Here is a 19,829-nt window from a genome sequence, read left to right on the forward strand (position 1 = left end):
GACACACACGACAATCTCGTCCGACTTGGTCTTCTCTCCTTCAAACAAACCACTTCTTCTGGCCGCCCTCACTCAATCGTCAAATCTGTCCGTAATCGGCCGACAGCTTTCCAGGACCGTCTGGCAAACCTTCCCACACCCACGCCCGCTTTCGGCCGCCTCCATCAGACGACTGGCGACGCTCCTGACGGTTCGGCGCAATACGCACAAGGCCCTCGACCCGTGAATTGACACGACCACAGTTTGCTGCATCAGACACCGCTGCCATGAGGGGCCCGCCTATCGACCAGCTCGTGTACGAGCACATGTTTCCCAAGCCCAAGACTTTCGACCCCCAGGATTTCTCAGCGCTGCTTCAGCGCTGCCTCATCCCCGAAGTCCGCCAGGAGACGCACGCCTTCTACGGGCATCTCGACACGCAAGAAGCAAAGTATCCGGGGCTGGACTACACGCATCCGACCCACCGTATCCGACTCAGCCGGTGGCAGTGGCACCGTCGCCTTTTCCGAGCCTTTGACGCCCTGGGCCTCACGCACGCCGAAATCTCTTCTCTCACCAAGTGGGAGGGGACCAAGTGGGCCAAGGAGAAGTTTGAGGCCGAGCAAGGCATTGTGATTCGAGATACGGCAGCCGATGACCTACCCGACTGGACGGAGCCCGCTACCCGCCCGTCCACCCAGCCCGCGCGGACCGTTAGGATGAGCACCCTCGCTATGCCGAGCCTGGACGACGGCGGCGGCGACGACGACGACAATATGGACGTGGAAGAGAGCGACGAGGAGCTGGCGAGCGTCGGCGTGCCGCTCAACGAGCGTCTGCGCGCACAGGCGGCCAGGCGCGAGGCCGGTGACACCTCGGTCGTGTTGGACGAAGAATGGGAGCAGTGGCTCAAGAACGCGATTGATAGCGGCGAGCTGGCAGTCTTGACAGACAGAATGACGGCCGAGATGCTTGGCCAGTCCCGCTCGTCTAGCTCTGGGGCCCCCAACCCCCTTTCCGACGGCATGCTTCACAGGGCTCGCGCTGGCCAATGGTCGGAGATTCCCGAGATCCTCCAGCCCCTGCTTCGCCGCACAATTGACAACGAGAACTCCCTCCGTAGTGGGCAGATCTTGATTTCTGCGACGCGATCGACCCTGCAGTCAGGCCTCGGTCAATCCCCCTCGTCTCGACGGAACTATTCAAACCTTCGACTACCAGCAGGCGATGCTTCGGCCAGTCAGCCGGGGGCCCGGGCTGGAGGCGCGTGAAGATCGCCCCCTCGCGACCTGGTACCTGCGAGCTGACAGAACGACTTAAAGGCGCTCAGTTTTTTTTTCCCCTTGTTCATTAGACCTCTTGAAAACTGGCGATCTATAGATGTTTCCCCCTTGTTGTCCCTGCTGCTAACACCCGTCTTTCTCAGCGCTGTGGTCGCAGTTTCTGAGGGATGATGGTAGCGTTGTTTTATCCACTTTTGGCTGTCTTTCTTGGACTTCCCTTTCTCTTCTCTCGCTCGGAGTCTCGGCGGTTAAGCGCGTTTGATGTTTCACACTTTTTTTCGTTTGGTTCCTATAGCTTTTTGTCTGCTTTTCTTGTTTTGTGTCTCTGTGAGATGGTTATTTATTCTCTTCTATCGTTTTCTTGATTCCGGACTTGGGTCGGAATGCAATATTCATGTAGAGCTAGGTACGTAGGTAGAAAGGGGGAGGGAGTAGGGCCCGTGTCCCGACTCTGTTGCGAGGCGCTTTAGAAAAAGAAATGGAGAGAAGCGGCAAACATGCTTATGTCTTTAAGTGATGATGCTTGTGTCAGCAGAGGGTTCGATATTGAGATGGACATATCGTGTCATCCGTTCGTCAACGAGGCGGAAGACTATAATCGAATGTCACAAATACAGGATGAGGTTCATGAACACATGTGGCATGTGCCTCTTGTTGATTCTTGAAGTTATCTAAGTACCTAGTAGACTACGATGCGCTTCCTGTAGCGCTTCTGAGGCCTTATGGCACTCTTAGACATTATTCAGATCTAAAGCCTTGGTATAACGCAACGTATTGCATTCGTTGGAAAAGCTCCCCGTTAAAAAACGCTTCCCTTTAGGTCTGTGAAGCTCAAAGCATACAAGGAAAAGTAATCAGTCCAGAAACGCCCCATACCTGTGCCGGGACGCCATTGCTCTTTTCAAACTTCCAATTGAAAACCCAGATGTTGTAGGAAAAGCAAAGCGAGAAATGAGAACGAGAAAGCAGAGAAAAGGGAACAGATATACCACCAAACCCTTTCGTGACATGTAATCGTAGTGATAGATGCCGTATACGCAGAGACGATGATGAGTGTCTACTTCTCCGGCTCAAGATGCGACCATTCGGGCACGGCCTTGATCTGCTGCCACATGAACCGCTCGAGCTTGTTGGCCGACTTGGCATAGGGCGTGCTCTCGTTGTTGTACTTGCGGCAGTTGTCAAAGATGAGCTTGGCGTCCTTGATAAAGTCCTCGGGCGTGGCGTACTGGTCGGCCTCGAGCTTGCTCTCCATGGTGCTGAGGTCCATGGGCTCCTTGATCACGTCGTAGTAGTCGGCCACGTCGTCTCTATTGACGGGCACGAGGAACGGCCAGGCAGAGTTGTGGTTCTGGAGGTCGTTGAGCAGGTGGAGCAGCTGGTTGTAGTTGGGCCCGTGGCGTGGCTGGCGCGCCAGCTCGTCCATGTCGGGGGACCAGCCGGACGCGCGGATGGCGGGGATGTCGAGGGGGTTGATCGGGCGGATGCCGTTCTTCCACTCCTTGGGCGGCGGGTGGATGTTGTGCGACTTGGAGTACGCTCGAATCTTGGCCTGGACGCATTCCTTCTGCTTAAGGAGCATGCGGCCCATTTCCAGATATCGAATGCGCGGGAGCATGGAGCACTGCATGATGGTGCCGCCTTCGTAGTCTTTGATGTATCCCATCCAAACGTGCTTGGGCAAGGTGATTTCTTTAGTGAACCCTTGCTTCTTGAAATAGCCAATGGCATAGTTGTCGGCGTACGTCAAGAAATGCATGACGTCGCTGGTGGCCTTGACGTAGTCCTTCAGATGCGACATGAGATGCGCGCCGTAACCCTTGACTTGCTGGTCAGAACTAATGGCACAGAAGACGATTTCGGCAAACTGGCGCCCCTTGAAGGGCCGGTATGTGATGCCGCCGACGACCTCGAGCGGCTTCTTGACGATGGCAATGGAGAGGTGCGTTCGGTCGTAGACGAGTCGCGCGATGTAGTCCTTGGGCATCTTGGGGAGCTGCTTCTGGAAGATGCATTTGAGGCCGGTGAGGATGATGAGGGACTCGCGCTCGTTGTCGTTGTTGACCACGCGGAATTCGATTTCGCCATTGCGCTCTTCGATGACTGCCGGCTTGAGGGTAAAAGTCAGCATGAGAAGGGGGACCGATATGCGATCTGTCGAAGCAATTGCCGGGAAGGGGGGGAGAGGAATGGATCGCGTACCTTTTCGGGAAAGGGAATTGGCTTCATCTCGACGGGCTTCTGCTCTGTTGCCTCGGCGGCATCTTCGTCGTGCTTAACCCGCTTGGATGCGGCGGGAGAGACCGGATCGTCCTCGGCTTTGCGCTTGCCATCTGCGACGATGCGTTCAGTTGGTGTTGGCGGGCGTGCAATTGCAAGTAAACTGGACTGCAGGGGAGTCGCCTTACTCTCTTCCTTGACATCGGCCATGATGTCGGACTGCGCCGGTTCGGCTGGGCCGCGAGATGCAAATCGATGCGAAATGCCTTTGGGGTTGTGCAGTGTTGAGGATGTCATGTGTAGTGAAAGGTGGAATTAGGTGAGGTAGAGACGGTCGCAGTTGGTACATGTATGCAGTACGAGTACGAAGTCGCAGGCGTGACGTTTGACGCGGGTTCGAGAAAGTTCATGGTCCGAGCGTCGATTGCGCTGCCTTAGGTAAGCTGCTGTGGGGGAGGAGTTCCGAAAGCTGCAGGGACGGACTAGACCGGATATGGCTGCGTCTGTGGAGAGCGTTGCTTACATCATCCATCGCCCAGCCGCGAATTGCGCTAAGCCTGATCTGCCTAATCGGCCAGATATCCAACGTGGACAGCTGGAGGCATTGGGCGAGCTTCTCTCAAGCTCCAACAATCTCGCAATCACGGCGCGATTGATTGATTGATTGACTATCTAACAATTGTCCGACCCCCGACGAGTCGATCGCCTTCGAACTTCCTCCCTGCCATCGCTCGTGAGAACCAGCCTGGAGCCGCCGTCAATCGCTCGTTTGCACACGGAGCAGCACATGGATTCCTCACTGCACCAAGTCTGGCAAGCTGCTGCTGGCAGTCCGTTCGTCCCTGTCATTGCTAAGGAGAGCCAATTCACCGTCGCATTCCTGCTTCTCTCTCTGGGAATCGCCATTACCGGCGTATTTGCGCTGAGTGAGTCTTTGTGTATTCTGTGCGTGTGTTCAGCTTGGGGGCATACAACTAATCAAACATGCTCTGGCAGATCGTTCTCTGGTCAGCGTCGTTGCGCTCGGCGTTCCGGCCTCTTTAGCAGTTGCGTATGGCAAACCCTCGACGATGCGTGACTCAACTGATTGCCAAGCATGTGCTAACTCATCACAGCTTTGGAACAGTGTACATGTTCTGTGCGGTCGGAGTTTATGTCTAAGATACCCATTGTATACTAGTTGGCGAAAGAAAACCAGCCAAAAGAAGGCTTTTGGAGCGACTTGTTTTGTTCTTCTGTCGTTTCAAGTTGCCTTACGGCCCATAAGATCCGTTCACGCGAACCCATTCCCACTTCCTCCACCACTTGACCATCACCCGCTGTCCTACTTCAGCCATGGCTTCGGAAGCAAAGCCCATCTTTCGAGCAGTTTCAACATCTCCAAGGCCGTTATACCAGCTTCTTCGATGCATAGACTTTGCACAAAGGGTCCACGTGCAAATCACCGAGGATGGCATCCGCTTTGCGGCCGACAATTCGCGAGTAATGCAAGGTTTGAGAGCACGATTCTTCAACAATCGTAGAAGACTGAACTAACAGTGGACGCAGGGGTTGCATTTCTGGACAAGACTCTGTTTTCTGCGTACACCGTGAACTTTCCCATATCAGAAGATGGCGAGCCTGAATATCCCAACTTCCAAATCCCACTGTCGACATTTCTTGAGGTGCTGCAGATCTTTGGGTCTGTAGATGTGGCTGCTCGAGCTCAGAAGGCCGACCAAGACCCATATCGAAGTAACATACGCAACTACAGGCCAAGTGCGTTTAGCAACCAGACTCTTGGCATACCTGGAACCTGCACATTGTTATACGCGGAGGAGGGCGATGCCTTCAAAGTCACCCTCGAGGAATCCGGCATCAAGACGACCGCGGGACTGGCGACCTACCTCCCCGAGATGCCAGAAGACATTCCCTTTGACCGTAACGACTTGACGTTCAAGATCATCATGTCATCCCGCACCCTGTTTGACTGCATTGCCGAGATCATACCCGCGGGGCCCGTCAAGCTGAACATTGCAGCCACAAAGACGTCGCCGTTCCTGACCCTGTCCTGCGCTGGAGACATAGGCAGCTCCAGCGTGGACTTTGCACGAGGCAAAGACCTTCTCGAAACCTTTACCATCTCCGACCGCTGGTCGCAGGCATACAAGTTTGACTTTATCAGACACGCCAGCGAGGCGATGCGCATTGCAAGCAAAGTCAGTCTTCGAGGCGACAGCCAGGGCGTCTTGAGCCTGCAGTTCATGGTGGACGTCGAGGGAGGCAAGAGGAGCTTTTTGGACTTTCGGTTTGTTCCGTTTGCCACGCACGATGATGGAGATGAAGATGACGAGGTTGATTCGGAAGCATACGAGTAAGGCAAGGCAGGCAGTTACATATAGAGCAGAGCAATGGAATGATCCAAAGAGCCCATGACGATATCAGGTCTAGCCAGTTCCCTCTATGGCTCCCCTTCCCGGACTTTGTGCTTGCCGGAATGGCGCGGCGGCCGGGCTCCTCATGGCATGGCACCAGGGCCATTATGAAATGTGTGAGACATCAATTAAAGACCAAAAGGCCGCTGTTTCTCAGATACGTTGAGAATGCCTCCCTTGCGTCCAGATAACGAGCAAGCTCCACCCCATGTGTGAGACTTTGCAAAGCGAAATGAGGCGGTCGCCTAGGAGGTTGATGGAATGCATCTCGACTATTGTTGCTGAAGTGAGATGTCGGTTGTGATTGTTGCAGTATATAGAGCTCCGGCTCCATGAGAAGTGAGGTTTCTACTCCTCGTTATCATCCACATCTCTTCAAGGAACCTTTCACGAGATATCCTGAGACCTCTCTTCCTGCACTTCACAAGCCCTGGAAAGAAGCCTATCAACATTCATCCCTTTACTATTACTCTGGGTATCTCACACACATAATCTCTCTTTTATCCCACAATGTTTCATACAAAGGGCTTCCGAATCAGCTCCCAGCCCTCCCCCCTCCCGCCACCTCTCTTCTACACCCCCAAGCCGTCCACCTCATGGTACTCAGACGTCTTCGAGTCCATCAAGAGACTCTTCACCATGTGCTGCGGCCACCGAACAGCTTACAAGACGAGCGACGCGGCAGTCAGGATACTAGAGGAGGGAAAGAACAAGTACGAGGAGGACTGCGAGCCGCTGATTGAAGGCGGCGTGGAAGAGGCAGAGAAGAAGACGAAGAAGCTGGAGATGTCGAGGGTGACGTTTCCGAGGCATGCGGCTGCGTCGTTTCTGAAGACGGGGACGTCGAGGGGAATGATGGAGGCGAATTGGGTGTTGTGAGGCTTTCTGTTTTTGAAAGAGGGAGAAGTTGGAAGGGGGTTCTTGAATCGGTTATTCTGGGCAGGTTCATGGTTCTGGTGAAGCAAAGTTGCTGATATAGGCACGGCTTACACTACGGCTTGACATGGCTACTGCATGGATACTCATCAGGAGGCGTTGTCGTTTGATTATGGGTTAAGGAAGTAAGGATCGGATTCCCTCTGTGGCATTAATACTAAGACGTTAGTCACGGCGGCATGGCAAATCATTCGTATTATGGAAGTTGGAAAACAACAACAGCAGCAGCAGCATCTACAAGTCGTTCTGAGTAGACAAGTCGTTTTCGTCGACAAACACTCCATTACTGGAGTAGAAGGTGATCCCATCGTGAGCCCCAATATCACTTATATGTAGCTTCCCCGCAAAGACAGGTTTGCGTGTAACGTCGTCTGGGAAGGTGAGATGATATATTACATCAGGTACGTACATCTGCACGGCTCTACCATGACTACTAATGTACCTATCCAGGTAGGCAAAAAGAGACCTGATGCCTGTGACGTTTCAACGAAGTAAAGTGGTGGGCGTATGCTCGCAAGGCAGGTCCGAGAAACATCTTCTCTAGTGTAGTATCATCTCACAGGCAGGAAACGACAACAAGAAACACCAGACGTCTCGTGCTTGGAAATTCCTTGGCTTCCGTCGGCGAAACATGCGGGCGTTATAATTCTGGCTAAAGTGAGAAAACATCACGGAGGAAAAACTGGCTCTTTGATGCTTGTACCTAGTAGCTGCCTCTCTCGACAAGGGCAACATGCAAGATGACAGATGACTCGAGAGTTGGCCCGAAGCTACCGGGACGTTCTCGTCGACTGCAGGTTGTTTAGTATTATAGCCGTCTAGAAGAAGAGAAACCCCAGTCTTTTTGTTCCCCCTCCATGTTACAGTCTTGTGGATTTTCCAAATCTTTCTTTCGATCTTTTTTTTTTTTTTTTCTTTTTGCGAGACGGATGACGAGCTTGGACTCTTTGCATATCCTTTCCACCCCTGATGCAACCTGGCATCGTGAGAGCCTGCTTTGTGTGAATGCGCACGACATGGCATGCAATGCGATTATCAGACCACCTCGTGGCCGCCACCTAAAGGGACCGTGGACAGACTGCCATGTCCTGCCTTTTGAGGTGTTCCTCATCAAACCCTGGCCTGTTGGAATATAGGTACAGAGGTAGGTAATACCTGGCCAGACCATCGTCGGGTCCATGGTAGGTATCATGTGAGCAGATGTTTCATCCGTCAGCAAGCAGGGCGGAGGCCGGATCATGAATGTATTCTGGCTGCCTAGAAGGAGCTGATTCAGAGCCTGCGTTCGCCTGTGCAGCTGGCTAGTGATACATACGAGTAGCACTGCATGCATGTATGTACATCCTCTCTGGGTATGCACAGCTCGAAAGTCACAGGCAAAATCTGGCCCTTGTTTCTTGGATTCCCCCGTCTGCAGCCAACATGAACATGTTCACGCCCCGCCGAGGCCCCGATCGGCTGCTGGGAAGACGGAGCGTGGCAACGGGGCCAGCAAAGGTGTGTCGTGCTTTTGGGCTTCTTCTTTTTTGCCTGCCTCGGGATCTAGAACTTGGCTACGAATAATAGCCGCGTGGTTCCGTTACCTCTCGGCAGCTGGTGCCCAAGATGTGTTGTGGATTGTTAGCAGCATGTGGGCATACTAGTATGTACCTTACTGACTGACAAGGTGCTCCGTAAGGTGGGATCTGGACGTGAGGGGTAGCAGTTGGGCATGACATGACACCTACTGTCTCTGGTTAATCCTCTTATACTTGTACTGTAGATGACCTATAATAACTATTACTAAGGATATTCCTATGCACCATTACTGGCGGGCGGCGAGTAAGGTGAGATCAAATGAATGGATGGCTTGTTGAGTGAGACTTGCGTATGGCGTGAGCTCCATGTGACACAATAGGTAGTACCTAGGAAATCGAACTTGATTCTAGAAGTACAGCAAGAAAGGTCCAGACGGCGGTCCAGGCGATGCAGCCGTGTAAAATGAATGCTGAAATTGGCTGAATAGCTGAATAGCTGGCGGCAGTAAGTACAGAATATTGACAATAAATAGTTGGCTGTCTGGAGTCTGGATTGTCTGGTAATTAGGTAGTGTGGTGGTATTAGCGGAATCATGGGATCCAACAAGCCTGGACTCTTTTCTTGTCCGACAAGGATTCCTGGGTGGATGCCGATCCAAAGAACTCGCCCATGCTCCTTATCAGGTAGTGCGAGTACTAGTAGCAGCAGCAGCAAAAGCAGTAATACTCCGCACAAACGGACCAGGCAAGGTAGGTAGGTAGCACAGAGCAATACGTGCATGGCCAGATCGTACGTCGATGTAGGCAGTACTAGTACTACTACTCCGTGCTGAACATATCGTACTTTAACGCATGCTGTGGGCTTCCGAAGGATCCATTGTCCAATGCTGGATAAATGAACGGAGGCGACACACAGCGCAGCTTCTCCTCCCGGTCCTCCGAGGTGGCAAGCATGTTGATGCGGTGCGATGCGATGCGATGCCTGCTTCGGCACTGGCGGAAACCGCTGACGTCTGTCTGTCTGTCTGTCTTCTGTCTGTCTGTCTGATTGACTGGATCTCTTACATGCAATCTTAAAGCACAGGCAAGGGCTATTTTTATCCTTCTCGTCGTCGTCGTCGTCGTTGTTGTTGTTGTTGTTGCTTCGTTCTCAACCATTATTACTTCTGTTCGCCTTGAAGGGGGCATAATGTGGATGAGGCAAATACATGTACATACATACACTGCGACTCGCCCCGTGCCCCCGTATGGCAGGTCCTTGCGCTTCCATGCATGTCAGGGTTTCGATACGATACACCAGACAACGATACCGACAAGTCATGACGACGGTGTCTCGTCTCGTCTCGTCCCGTTCGTCCCGCCTCGTCTCGTCTTGTCTTGTCACTTTCCAAATCCCTCAATCGATGCTTGCTTGTCCTTTTTTTTTGACCAGCAAATGCCGAACATCGGGCTGTGTGCCATTCGAGGCCCTAGGAGAATAGCATCATAGCGTCTGGAGAAATGCCTAGTAGCCTAATGCAGCTAGGCCTTTGTTGGTCGCAGCGGACTTCACCGAGGCCAGAACGAGGATGAAAGACCCAAGATACCTACTATTGATGGATTGTATTATTTGATATCGCGGGGGGGAACAGCCATCAACCATCCACGGAGCGTAAATCGCTAGTGTCCTTAGCTGGGCGCCACCATCACAATAAGCCGGGATGGTCCGTGAAGGGGGGGGGGGAAGGGATCCAAGATCTGGGCTTGAGGAGGTAACACACGTAGGTACTAAAGTAGGTATGTACACTCTTGTCCGAGAACAAGCAGCTTGTATTCATGTTGAGTTTCATACCTAATAACCTAGTGCATTGGAACATAGATGCTGCAATCCTTCAGCCCTCTTGTCCAAGGCCCAGCAGCTCGCCATGAAGCCACGAGAAAATAGGAGCTTCATGAGGATGAACCAGGCGGAACCCACGCGCAGCGGTGGGCAGTTACAGAATGCTCCATACCTAGTACCTATCAGTGGGTAACCTGTACGTCCCCCGCGATGAGGCCGCTCGGCAATTTTGGCGGAGCACAGCGCTCTGTCCAAGTACCTCAGTACTCGTTCCTTCAATGGTAGCAGGTACCTACTAGTAGTACCTACCTTGCCTTCCATTACCTCAATGTGAGCTGGTGACAGTGGCATCGGCCCGTCCATCTCATCGGGTGAGCAGCTGGTCCAGCGATGCGCATGTTGTGTCGGGCTTCATCAGCGGGCATCATGTTCAAGTCAATGTTGCAGATGCGAGGAGGTGTGCTTGACACTGCCCAAATGATTTACCTCACCTGCCAAGGTATTAAAACCAAGGAGACAACAGGCGGAGAAGTGCAAGACTTACGGTGAAGAGATGCGTGCAGGTGCTAGCATTGTCTGTATGTACCTCCCTGGATACTTTTGGCGTCAACGATACATGCATGCATCTGGCCATGGCAATGTGTTGGGTCTCACGAAACTCCTTGATCAATGCCGCAATGTTTGAGGAAGCGTCTGTGGGTTGAAACTGGGCTATTATTAGAAGTGATGAGAGTGCTGAGAGTGTCAAGTCTCTGAGCTGAACTGGCAGCTGAAAGGAAGCTCTTTGCATCCTGATGTGAGAAGAAGCGTCTAAGCTGCTAGGTACATAGGTATGATCTCGTCATACAAGTCAAGGCTCCCTAGTACGTAGCGTTCTCACTGTCAATGCTGGGCCCTGCTCTGAGCAAAGCAAAGCAAAGCAAAGCACTGACTGGCAGATGGAATTCGACTCAGTGCCCTTGCCGCTCATTACTCGCCGCTCGGCATCGACGAGCATCAAGTTCTCTGCATCTTTCTGTCCTGCAACGCAGATGCGGGGCCTTTGGATACCTTGCCTGTGTCCTAGAAACGGTCCTTGTACGGGAGCAGTTACTGCCTCCGCACCCCGTACAAAGGCCATGCAGCGTCAACTCCATCGACTCGGCCCATGAACGATTCTCGGCGAGAACAAGAGACTCAACGTAGCAGCAGCTGACACCTTGGGGGCCCATCTGTGGGGAGAGGCCGGCATCTGAGCTGCTCCAGGTGCTTCTCGAGGGCGGTTTACGTACATTGCGCTAGGCCTCGCCAGGGATGGCCCGTCTGCTTTAGGGGCACCTCTGCAATGGCCGCCGTCGCTAACGAATCATCAGCGCCATTGCCGCCTAATACTCCGGATGTAGCCTGTACATAGGTATCTACTCGTGAGCCTGTACGCCTTGAATCCAAGATCCGTCGATGGATTCTATCCGGCTTGTGCAACGACTAGGTATTGTAGTGATATTGAACATCTGCTCACCACCAGCATCGTCGTCGAGACCGAGGAAAATTGGCCACCCTTAGGCCACCCCACCACAGCCGCGCCCAAAGAACTTCAATAGCTGAGCGGCGCAAGTGCCAAATACAGTTGATTTGGCAGTCGGAGGCAAAAGCAAGCTATCGGCTCCTGTCATCGGTGCTACCGCATGGCTAGCAGTACGTAGTAATAGTAGTGCTAGGTACATGTATTGCCTTGCGCTCGTGCTGATTACGAACACGAACATCTGGCCCTCGCAGTGGTGGATCGTGAGCCCGAGCTGAAGATGCATCGTCATCTGTACGGGCCTTGCAGTGCCTGTGCTGCAAATCTCCCTGATTAGCCAAATTGCAGGCAAGACAAAAGGGACGAAAAAGAAAGAGAAGAAACAAGAGTTGCGACCACTTGTCAGAAACTACTTCCCCGCTGGGACTGGTCCTGCGGGACAAAGGTCTCGGTTAGGCTTGGCCTTGCGTGCTAGGGCAGCGAGCAGCTCCGAGGTGGCTCCTGCCTGCCCTGTGCCTTACACTTTCCCCCCAACCAAGACGCCATCCCATCAGTCGCTCCAATGGCAGTCATTGGCTGCACCTGCCCCGGTTTAGCCCCGTCGGTCGGACTCTTCGTTTGTACCGGATACTTTGCGCCTGTCCGGCCACCTTTTTGCAACGTCTGCAAGGGAAGGAGCCTTCAAGACCAATGCACGCCGGGATTCAAAAGATGATGGACATGGCCATGGCATGACAAAGTACCTACTACGGTATACCTCCGCTCGTACTGTTCTTCGTACCTTCTGGATGGACTTGCCTCTTAAGTCAACTATCCCCACGCAAGTCGCGAAGCCTCGCTCCTGCACGTTTACATATACTTTCCCTTATCTGCTGCTATATCCATCGCCCCAGACCTTTCCCTTCCGTCTCGGAGGCCCATTTTCCTTCCTTTCCCTGCCTCTTCCTCGTCCTCTTCCTCTTCTTCCTCTTCTTCTCCTTGCTCCTCCTGGCCGGCCGATGCCGCCAACAAGGTCAAACGCCATCAGATCTTTTAGCCTTCCCTAGTTCGCTGCTCATCGCCCCCAACAGCTGCACGAGTCAACAAGTCGTCGGAAAAAGCAAGCAAGAAAGAGCGAGCACGCACCAGAGCAAACGAAGCAAACCGACGACCGCCTCATTTTTGCACGCCCGACCAACACAGAGATCACTTTCTTGGTGATACTACCATGCCTACCCACAGCTCCACCCTTCCTATCGCCTGCGCCTGGTAGGACGTTGGAACCTTCTGCGCAATCCCGCTCGGTCATCGCCTCTACATTATCCAGTCTTGGTCGCCGGTCTTTTGTTCTTTTCTTCTTCTTTGATACCCTGCGCAGTTGGCTTTTGCGCAACTATTTATATACACCAGCATTCGTCTCAACCGGCTCAATCCGTCGACAGGTGTTTGCTTCTGAAAAAATGACGAGGTTAACCAAGCGGCTCGACTTCCAGAAGGAGTCGGGCGGGTTAGGATTGCTTCGTTCACACTCACGCGCCAAGTCCGGCGATGCAGTCAAGGCCGATGGATCCTTAGCCGAGCCAGAGGACGCGGCGAAGGACAAGAAGGAAAGGTCACGGTCATGGTTTTCTCCCCATAGGAGAAAGGATTCGGTCGCCTCGACTATTCTACGAAGCACAAAGAGCCTTCGCCGCCTTTCCGCAGTCTCATCATCGGCCTCATCTCAACCCGCGCTGTCGACTCCAACCACCCCATCCTTTTCGCGAGGCAGCTACGAGAGTGATGCAGCCTTTCATCACAGGAAGCTCTCTTCTGTTGGTAGCGGTGATGCGACGAGACCTGGAATGATGGCGGAAACTGCTCCAACAGACCCGCCTTCGATTCCTTATCCCCCACACCGACCAGAGCGGCCGCAAGAGGATCTCTTTGAGGGCACGGTGCTCGAGAAGGCCAACCCGCCCAGTCACCGCCACAGTCGGAGCCGTAGCATACTGCGACAGTTCTCGCCCTTTCCTGGCCCTTCTATCAAGGACATGCGACGCTCCAGCCAACAGTCTGAACACACGCTGCAGACAAACATTGTGACAACGGCCGCCGCCCTCACTGCAGCCAATCAGCCTTCGCCAGATACCGATCAGGCGCACAATCCCGCAGATGCAGGGACAGACGCAGCTTCGTGCAATGCACCTGTGTATGAATCGCCCGCAACTGGACCTGGTGTTCCCAAACGTCGCTCCGGCTACTGGATTCACAGCCACGGAACAGAATGCGGCGTGACACGCAAAGCATCTATTGCCAGTTCCTTTCATTTCCCTGTGCATAGGCGGCCAAGTCAAGTGACGGCTGAGATCGAGTCACGCAAGCATGCACGGTCTTCTCGGTGGACCTTGACGGAGAACATGGCCGAGATGTTCAAGTCGCAACACATCAAGACGGACAAGCAGCCTTTGAGCCCAGCCCAAATCGAAGCAATCTGGAATGGCCAAGACAACGGCAAGAAGTCGCCCAAACGGAAGAGCAAAGACAGACGGAAGAAGGCAGCATCAGACATGTCTGCAAGCATGCCACGTCAGTTTGGAGGACCACTTGCTGAACAACAAAGCCCATTGTTCCGTGACTCATTCCAGTGGCCCGACAGAGGGACCACGCCTATTCCCATGAGCAGGGCTGACATTAAAAAGAGAGCCCTTCCGTTTGAGATCACGGTGCCGCCGCCGCCGTCCACCATCCTTGTCTCCCCAGAGATCATACACGGTGACGTTTCACCAAAGTCGCCGTCCAAGATTGACAGGAGACAGCTCGGACAGTTGCCATTGCCACAGGTGGTACTGTATCAAGCCGAGGAGGAGGAAGAGGCCGTCGTTGAAGACGACGACTCGTCTTCCACCAGATCAGTGCTGCCTGTAGTGCCACCCAAGAATCCGGCGAGGTTTGCTGTCAGAGCCCCAACAATGCCGCTCCTACCTCCCATCCCGGAGGGCTTCCGATCTGCCACGGGCAGCAATAGGAGCTCAGGCATATCCGGCCACCGCCGAAGTCGCAGCATGAACAATGCACTGGAAGTGAAAGACGAGACTGTTCAGTTCAACAGCACCCCCTTCTCCATGACTACTCCCCCTTTCCGACACGGCCCAATTGTCTTGAGTGACACTGGTAGCCGCAGCTCGGTGGCAACTGTGGAAGCGACGGAAGACGAGCATCCTGTTGACTGGACGGCCTTCCAGACGGCCATACTGGGCGGCGCCAGCGCAGACTTGGACGGCCTGTTTCCGGAAGAGGTTGCGCAACCAGATGAAGAGGAGGGCCATCTGGCTGAGGACGTGACAACCTGGTTCGAGGGTTTCGGTTTTGAAACACATGGCGAGCTCATCGCCTCAGACAAGTCATCGCAGCAGAAGTCTGAGCGGTCGGCCCAACGAGATTCTTCGGGTAGCATGACCTCGGCGGCATCAACGCCTTCCACGGTGCAGACAGATGCTGAAGCGGAGCTGCAGACGCCCGTGAGCGCTCAACCGCAGCACCACATATTTGATACCATCCGGCAGCTCCGCGATGGCTGCGAGAGCATGTACAGTGCCAGCATCTACACAACCGACAGCACGGACGGTCCATGGGTGCCGGCAGATGACGAGATGGGCCATGAGGAAGTCGGCCGTCTGCCGACCCCATCTGGGGGCTCAAAGCAAGTTATGGAACATGGACTTGAAGCTTTCCTTGGGTTCAAGATTGATGACGCTTATTAAAGTGTCGAGTACGATTCATTTGATTGGCTTTCGTTTGGGATTTTCCTTATCTATTTGGGTATCATCTTGCATGATGAGATGGCTTGGGATATCACGGGATCACGTGCCAAATGCCGCATTTCATTTCCTTTGTCACCATATACCATGGCAGGAAGTCGGAAGAGGAGAGCTGAGTCGGTCTTTATGGATGCAGATACCAGTTGTTGAATGATACCACAACGCGAAGAGCGATGATTTGTCTATGCGACCTGTATTAATATCGATGATGTGCAAGTACGACAACTTGGCCATTTCATTATTGTAACAGTATAGAGATGTAATAACTGTAATTGTAATAGTAATAGAAATTGATATAGAAATAGAACTGCTATCTGGTACTAGGTATTTGTCTTGTGTGTGTGTATCGCTGAAGTCTATCGTGTGAGTTTTTGGTGTCTCATACAAAAGAGGCAGTCACGCTTAGCCCCCACCCTGGCTTGCGACTTGCCGCAGAGCATTTCTTGGCGGGCCATTGCCCTTTTAGCTCCAGATCTCTTGGATCTCACTCAGCTCAACCTGTCTTTCATACTACAATCATCAACACCACGAACAAAGTCGCGCCTCGGCAGCCCCGTGATACACATTCGACTTTGGCTGGATAAAATCACAAGCGCAGATTCCACATAGAGCCCTGTCTAACTTTGCTCTAACCGCATATTTTCTACGTCTCATAAAGGGCTCTAGTCGAGGAAGTCAGAAGACACAAGTAAAGTCCCGCGTCTCCTTGGCGAAAACAGCAATCATATACAATTTGTTGTAATCGAGGCCCTCGTCATCAGAATCCCACAAGAAAATCAAGTCTTTATCAGACATTCGGAGCTTGAGAACACGCCGCCTTCAACCACCGGAGACTTTTTCTCCTTTCTACAAATCTCTTCAGCGACTCAAAAGAGAAACACATCTCCCGTCACTGCTGGTTTTCGCGGCGGTTCTCGAAACAAGCGAGAGAGCCACACAACGCCACCAGAAGAAGAAGAAACACCAGCCAACCAAGAAGGAGGGGAAGAGAGAGAGAGAGAGAGAGACGATATAAGAGATTTTATTTCTTGAAGAAAAAGGATACAGTTACAGATATGCTTCGCCGGCCGCCGACGACGTTGCAAATCACGGCCGAGGACATTGCCTCGTACGAAGACCGGCGCGCGAGCGAGGCGCTTCGGGCGGCGCAGCAGGCTCACGCGGCGGAGGTTGCGGCTCGGGCTACAACAACAACGACAACGAGCGCCGCGGCCAAGGGCGCTGGTGGTTCTGGTGAGGGGAGTACCGCTGCTGCTGCTGCGGGAGGAGGAGAGGCGGCGACGCAGCAGACTACGGCGGCGATGGGGGATCTGGGGTTGGGACAGGGGCAGCAGGGGATGGAGGGCGTGCAGGAGGGGAGGGAGGGGAGGGCGAGGAGGGCGAGGGAGGAGAGGATTGGGGTTGGGCGGAGGGCGAGGTGATGGGAGCGCGCAAATGAACGGATGAGCTGGAAAGGTTCGCCTTTGATTGGCCTCGTTGTCGTTTGTTCCGACTGCTTACACACAAAGATAATTGATGCTGCAATTATGGTACAGTTTTGGAACTGAATGCTTGGTATCAACCTGTTCTAGCCATCGCCCTGATGCTGCTGCTGCTGATGATGATGATGATGATGTATCTTCCGCCCTTTGCCCATTTACCAGCGTACTTTTGCAGTGTTTTGTCATTTCCCCCACCAAATATTTAAATAAGTCAAGTAGCATCTACAGCCCCCCGATTCATATACAAAACACCCCAAGGTAAAGAAAACAGAAAAGAAACACCACTCGTTCAAGTCTAATATGTTGCCAGTCGAAGGAGCAAGAGAAGACGAGGAAAGGAAGGGCAGCTCCTTTAACCATTCCGTATCAGATAGATCCAGATGAGCACCGAGATCCAAGTCACCCTCCACGTCGTAGTCCACATCTCCGTGGCCATGACCTTGAAGGAGAACCTATCTCCGCGGGTCGTCGTCGTCTTCCACGCCTTGCCGCCGTCGTAGTAGTCCTCGTTGATGGTGATGCGTGGCCCCCTGGACCCGTCGGTGCTCCATCGATGCCTGTGCTTGCCCTTCTTACCGGCCCAGCGCGTGCTACCGCCGCCGCCGCCGTTGCTCGTGCCGGACGAGGATGTGATGGGTGGTTCGATCTTATCTTTGTAGATGGGGAGGGAGGCGCCGCCTCGTTCGGGCGGCAGGGCAAACGGCGTGAGGCGGAGGACGGGGACGAAGAAGGCCCTGACGGCGAGGATGATGAGAGAGAAGATGGTGAAGGCGATGTAGTTCATGTACTTGGAGAGCTGGTTTGGGAGCAGGCAGAGATGAGTCTGCACCGTCTGCTCGGGCGCGCCGGGTAGGGGCTTGCCGTCCTTGTCGATTGGGTTCCATAGGCTGACCATGAGGAAGCCCGGGGTCGGCACTCCCTGCGTCATGCTCATGGTCTTGACGGTAATTTCGCGCACGTTCTCTTTCGAGTCGGAGTGCACGAGCTCGCAGTAATCGTGGTCGTCGCCTGAAAAGACGTGGACCACGTTGCCGACGCTCTTGACGAGCCTGACGGAGTCTTCTTCCGACAGCACGTTCTGATACTGGTATCCAGCCACCACTGATATAGCATTGGCGGGATCCTTCTCGTTGGATCCCTTCTTCTGCGGCCAGTGCTCACGCTGCGGGCCGCAGGGCGTTGCAGGCTCGCGATACAGAGGAACGTGAGTGAGGAGAAGCGTGGGGAAGTCGGCAGCCCCCGGCCCGGGGTCTCTCGGCCACCGGGTCAAGTCCGCCTTGTCCAGGTCCTCAACGTTGTGCTTGTGCTTGATGCCGCGCTCAATGCCGTACCAGAAGCCGAGCTCGTTCTGCGCCATCTTTCGCTTTGTGGCTTGGACGCCATCCAGGAACTCGTGGACGGGGCCGTAGATGGCTGACAGATCGTGCTCGGCTCTCTGCGCAGATGTCCCGGCGCTCAGGGACACGGAGTCGACCGAGACGACGGTGTGGTTCCCTATGACATCAACCCGGTTCCCTTCTCCAAAATAGGCCTGAAAACGATCTCGGACAGGCAGCTGGACCATGGCGCCGAAGCCGATGTCGTGGTTGCCGGGCAAGCTCGCCACCAGCTTGCGGCCTCTCTGCCAGGGGCCCGGCTTGCTGCCGGCGTCGTTCCAGGGGGCGAAGAAGATGTTGCCGAAGCGCTGGTACTCGCGCAGCCAGAAGTCGTCGCCGTACTTGCGGTGCCACGTCTTGACCCAGCGCTGCTCCTTGGCCGTGCGCCCGCGGGACCCCCATTTGGGGTCGACGAAGTGGCCCTGCCTCGTCTTCCACTCGCGCCCGCCCTCGAGCATGTCGCCCAGGAAGAAGAGGCTGTCCGGGTGCAGCTGGTGCAGCAGCGCGTGGTAGCCCTGCTTGAGGTATCGGTCCGTGACGGCGACGACGGTGGCCAGCACCGGCGAGGGCCAGTCGGGGTTTGTGTGAGGGTCGAGGATCTGCGGGTCGGCGATGAGGACGAGGTGATGGGGGGTCGCATCTTTGGGCTGTTGTTGTCGTGTTTTGTTCGGCATTGATTAGTCTCGTCACTTTCTCTCTCTCTCTCTCTCTCTTCCTTTAGGTGATATATCCAAGACATGTCGTTCCGTAGCAACTCACCCACTTCTCCCAGTTCTTCCAGTCGCAGACGCTGACATGGCTCGTAAAGATCCAGCGCTCGCCCCAGAGCAGCAGCAGCATCCAGAAAAAGGCCAGCAGGTGCGGGAAGCTCAGCAGCCTCCTAGCCGTCAGGTTCCGCCTGACCTGGCGCATCACCACCGCGGCGGCGACGGCGGCCTTGTGCATGCCCGGGCCCTTGATCCATTGCCACAGCAGACTCAGCAGGCTCGCGAGGCCCCTGTATATCTCCTCGGCCACCGAGAGGTCGGAAGGGGGCATCTTGAGGCCCAATTGCTGGCCGGGGCCCTTCGCCTCGCGCTTCGGATTTCAATGGTTCGATGGGCGGGTTGTCGACGAACGGTGTTTGGTGTTGCGAATCGTTTGAGGAGGGGGAGGTTGGAGTGGTGGGATAGTATGGATATCTGGCAGAAAGCAATGAGCTCCCCCGTTGTTGTTAGACCAGCACAGATGAATAATGACAGCACACTTTCGGGTGTTTCTGCTTGTTCCCTATTTGGGGGGGAGGTCGTCGAAGGGACAGCTGAAATGACCAGGGTCTGTCTGTCCTTGTCTGTCCGTCTGTCTGTGCTGTGTTTGGACCCCGGACAGGAAAGGGAACCTGGAACTGAAGAAGGGAAAACAAACGACAATAAAGAAGTGCGTCGCTTTGGCCCAGGCAATCACTCAATGCAGAGCCTGCATGTCAAGCATAGCATTCATGTTAGAAAGGGCGAGGCAAGGCTGCAGAAAAAGAAGAGCAAAGGC

At 54.1% G+C, this 19,829-nt stretch overlaps 6 protein-coding genes across 6 annotated transcripts; 4 read left to right on the plus strand and 2 right to left on the minus strand.

Annotated features, from left to right (window-relative positions):
• Positions 1–266: 266 nt before the first annotated feature.
• On the plus strand, positions 267–1,250 carry TRIREDRAFT_64696 (uncharacterized protein; the record flags this gene model as incomplete). Its single annotated transcript, XM_006966696.1, has 1 exon — positions 267–1,250. One exon carries the CDS (start codon positions 267–269, stop codon positions 1,248–1,250), a length of 984 nt encoding a protein of 327 aa, XP_006966758.1.
• A 1,069-nt stretch (positions 1,251–2,319) lies between these two features.
• Positions 2,320–4,388, minus strand: TRIREDRAFT_64680 (histone acetyltransferase; the record flags this gene model as incomplete). Its single annotated transcript, XM_006966798.1, has 3 exons — positions 2,320–3,372; positions 3,465–3,595; positions 4,178–4,388. 3 exons carry the CDS (start codon positions 4,386–4,388, stop codon positions 2,320–2,322), a joined length of 1,395 nt encoding a protein of 464 aa, XP_006966860.1.
• A 423-nt stretch (positions 4,389–4,811) lies between these two features.
• TRIREDRAFT_64642 (uncharacterized protein) lies at positions 4,812–5,839 on the plus strand (the record flags this gene model as incomplete). Its single annotated transcript, XM_006966697.1, has 2 exons — positions 4,812–4,974; positions 5,031–5,839. Coding segments are annotated over 2 exons (972 nt in total), but the record flags the coding sequence as incomplete, so codon positions are not given.
• Positions 5,840–6,406: 567 nt separating this feature from the next.
• Positions 6,407–7,286, plus strand: TRIREDRAFT_108996 (uncharacterized protein; the record flags this gene model as incomplete). The annotated part of the gene is made up of 2 exons (XM_006966698.1): positions 6,407–6,771; positions 7,283–7,286. The coding sequence occupies 2 exons, from the start codon at positions 6,407–6,409 to the stop codon at positions 7,284–7,286; spliced, it is 369 nt and encodes a 122-aa protein (XP_006966760.1).
• Positions 7,287–13,108: 5,822 nt separating this feature from the next.
• TRIREDRAFT_122666 (uncharacterized protein) lies at positions 13,109–16,869 on the plus strand (the record flags this gene model as incomplete). The annotated part of the gene is made up of 3 exons (XM_006966699.1): positions 13,109–15,148; positions 15,773–15,785; positions 16,496–16,869. The coding sequence occupies 3 exons, from the start codon at positions 13,109–13,111 to the stop codon at positions 16,867–16,869; spliced, it is 2,427 nt and encodes an 808-aa protein (XP_006966761.1).
• A 175-nt stretch (positions 16,870–17,044) lies between these two features.
• TRIREDRAFT_79490 (uncharacterized protein) lies at positions 17,045–19,822 on the minus strand. Its single transcript, XM_006966799.1, has 2 exons — positions 19,065–19,822; positions 17,045–18,952 (listed from the first exon to the last, which is right to left on the minus strand). Exons 1-2 carry the CDS (start codon positions 19,341–19,343, stop codon positions 17,282–17,284), a joined length of 1,950 nt encoding a protein of 649 aa, XP_006966861.1. The 5' UTR covers positions 19,344–19,822; the 3' UTR covers positions 17,045–17,281.
• Positions 19,823–19,829: the final 7 nt, after the last annotated feature.

This window comes from Trichoderma reesei (genome assembly GCF_000167675.1).
Source record: "Trichoderma reesei QM6a unplaced genomic scaffold TRIREscaffold_14, whole genome shotgun sequence".
Lineage (NCBI taxonomy): Eukaryota > Fungi > Ascomycota > Sordariomycetes > Hypocreales > Hypocreaceae > Trichoderma > Trichoderma reesei.

Coding starts and splice junctions, on each gene's coding strand:
- TRIREDRAFT_79490 (XM_006966799.1), bottom strand. CDS start 19,343: ATGCCCCCTTCCGACCTCTCGGTGGCCGAGGAGATATACAGGGGCCTC. Junction 18,953..19,064: donor GGAAGAACTGGGAGAAGTGG/GTGAGTTGCTAC, acceptor CGACAACAACAG/CCCAAAGATGCGACCCCCCA.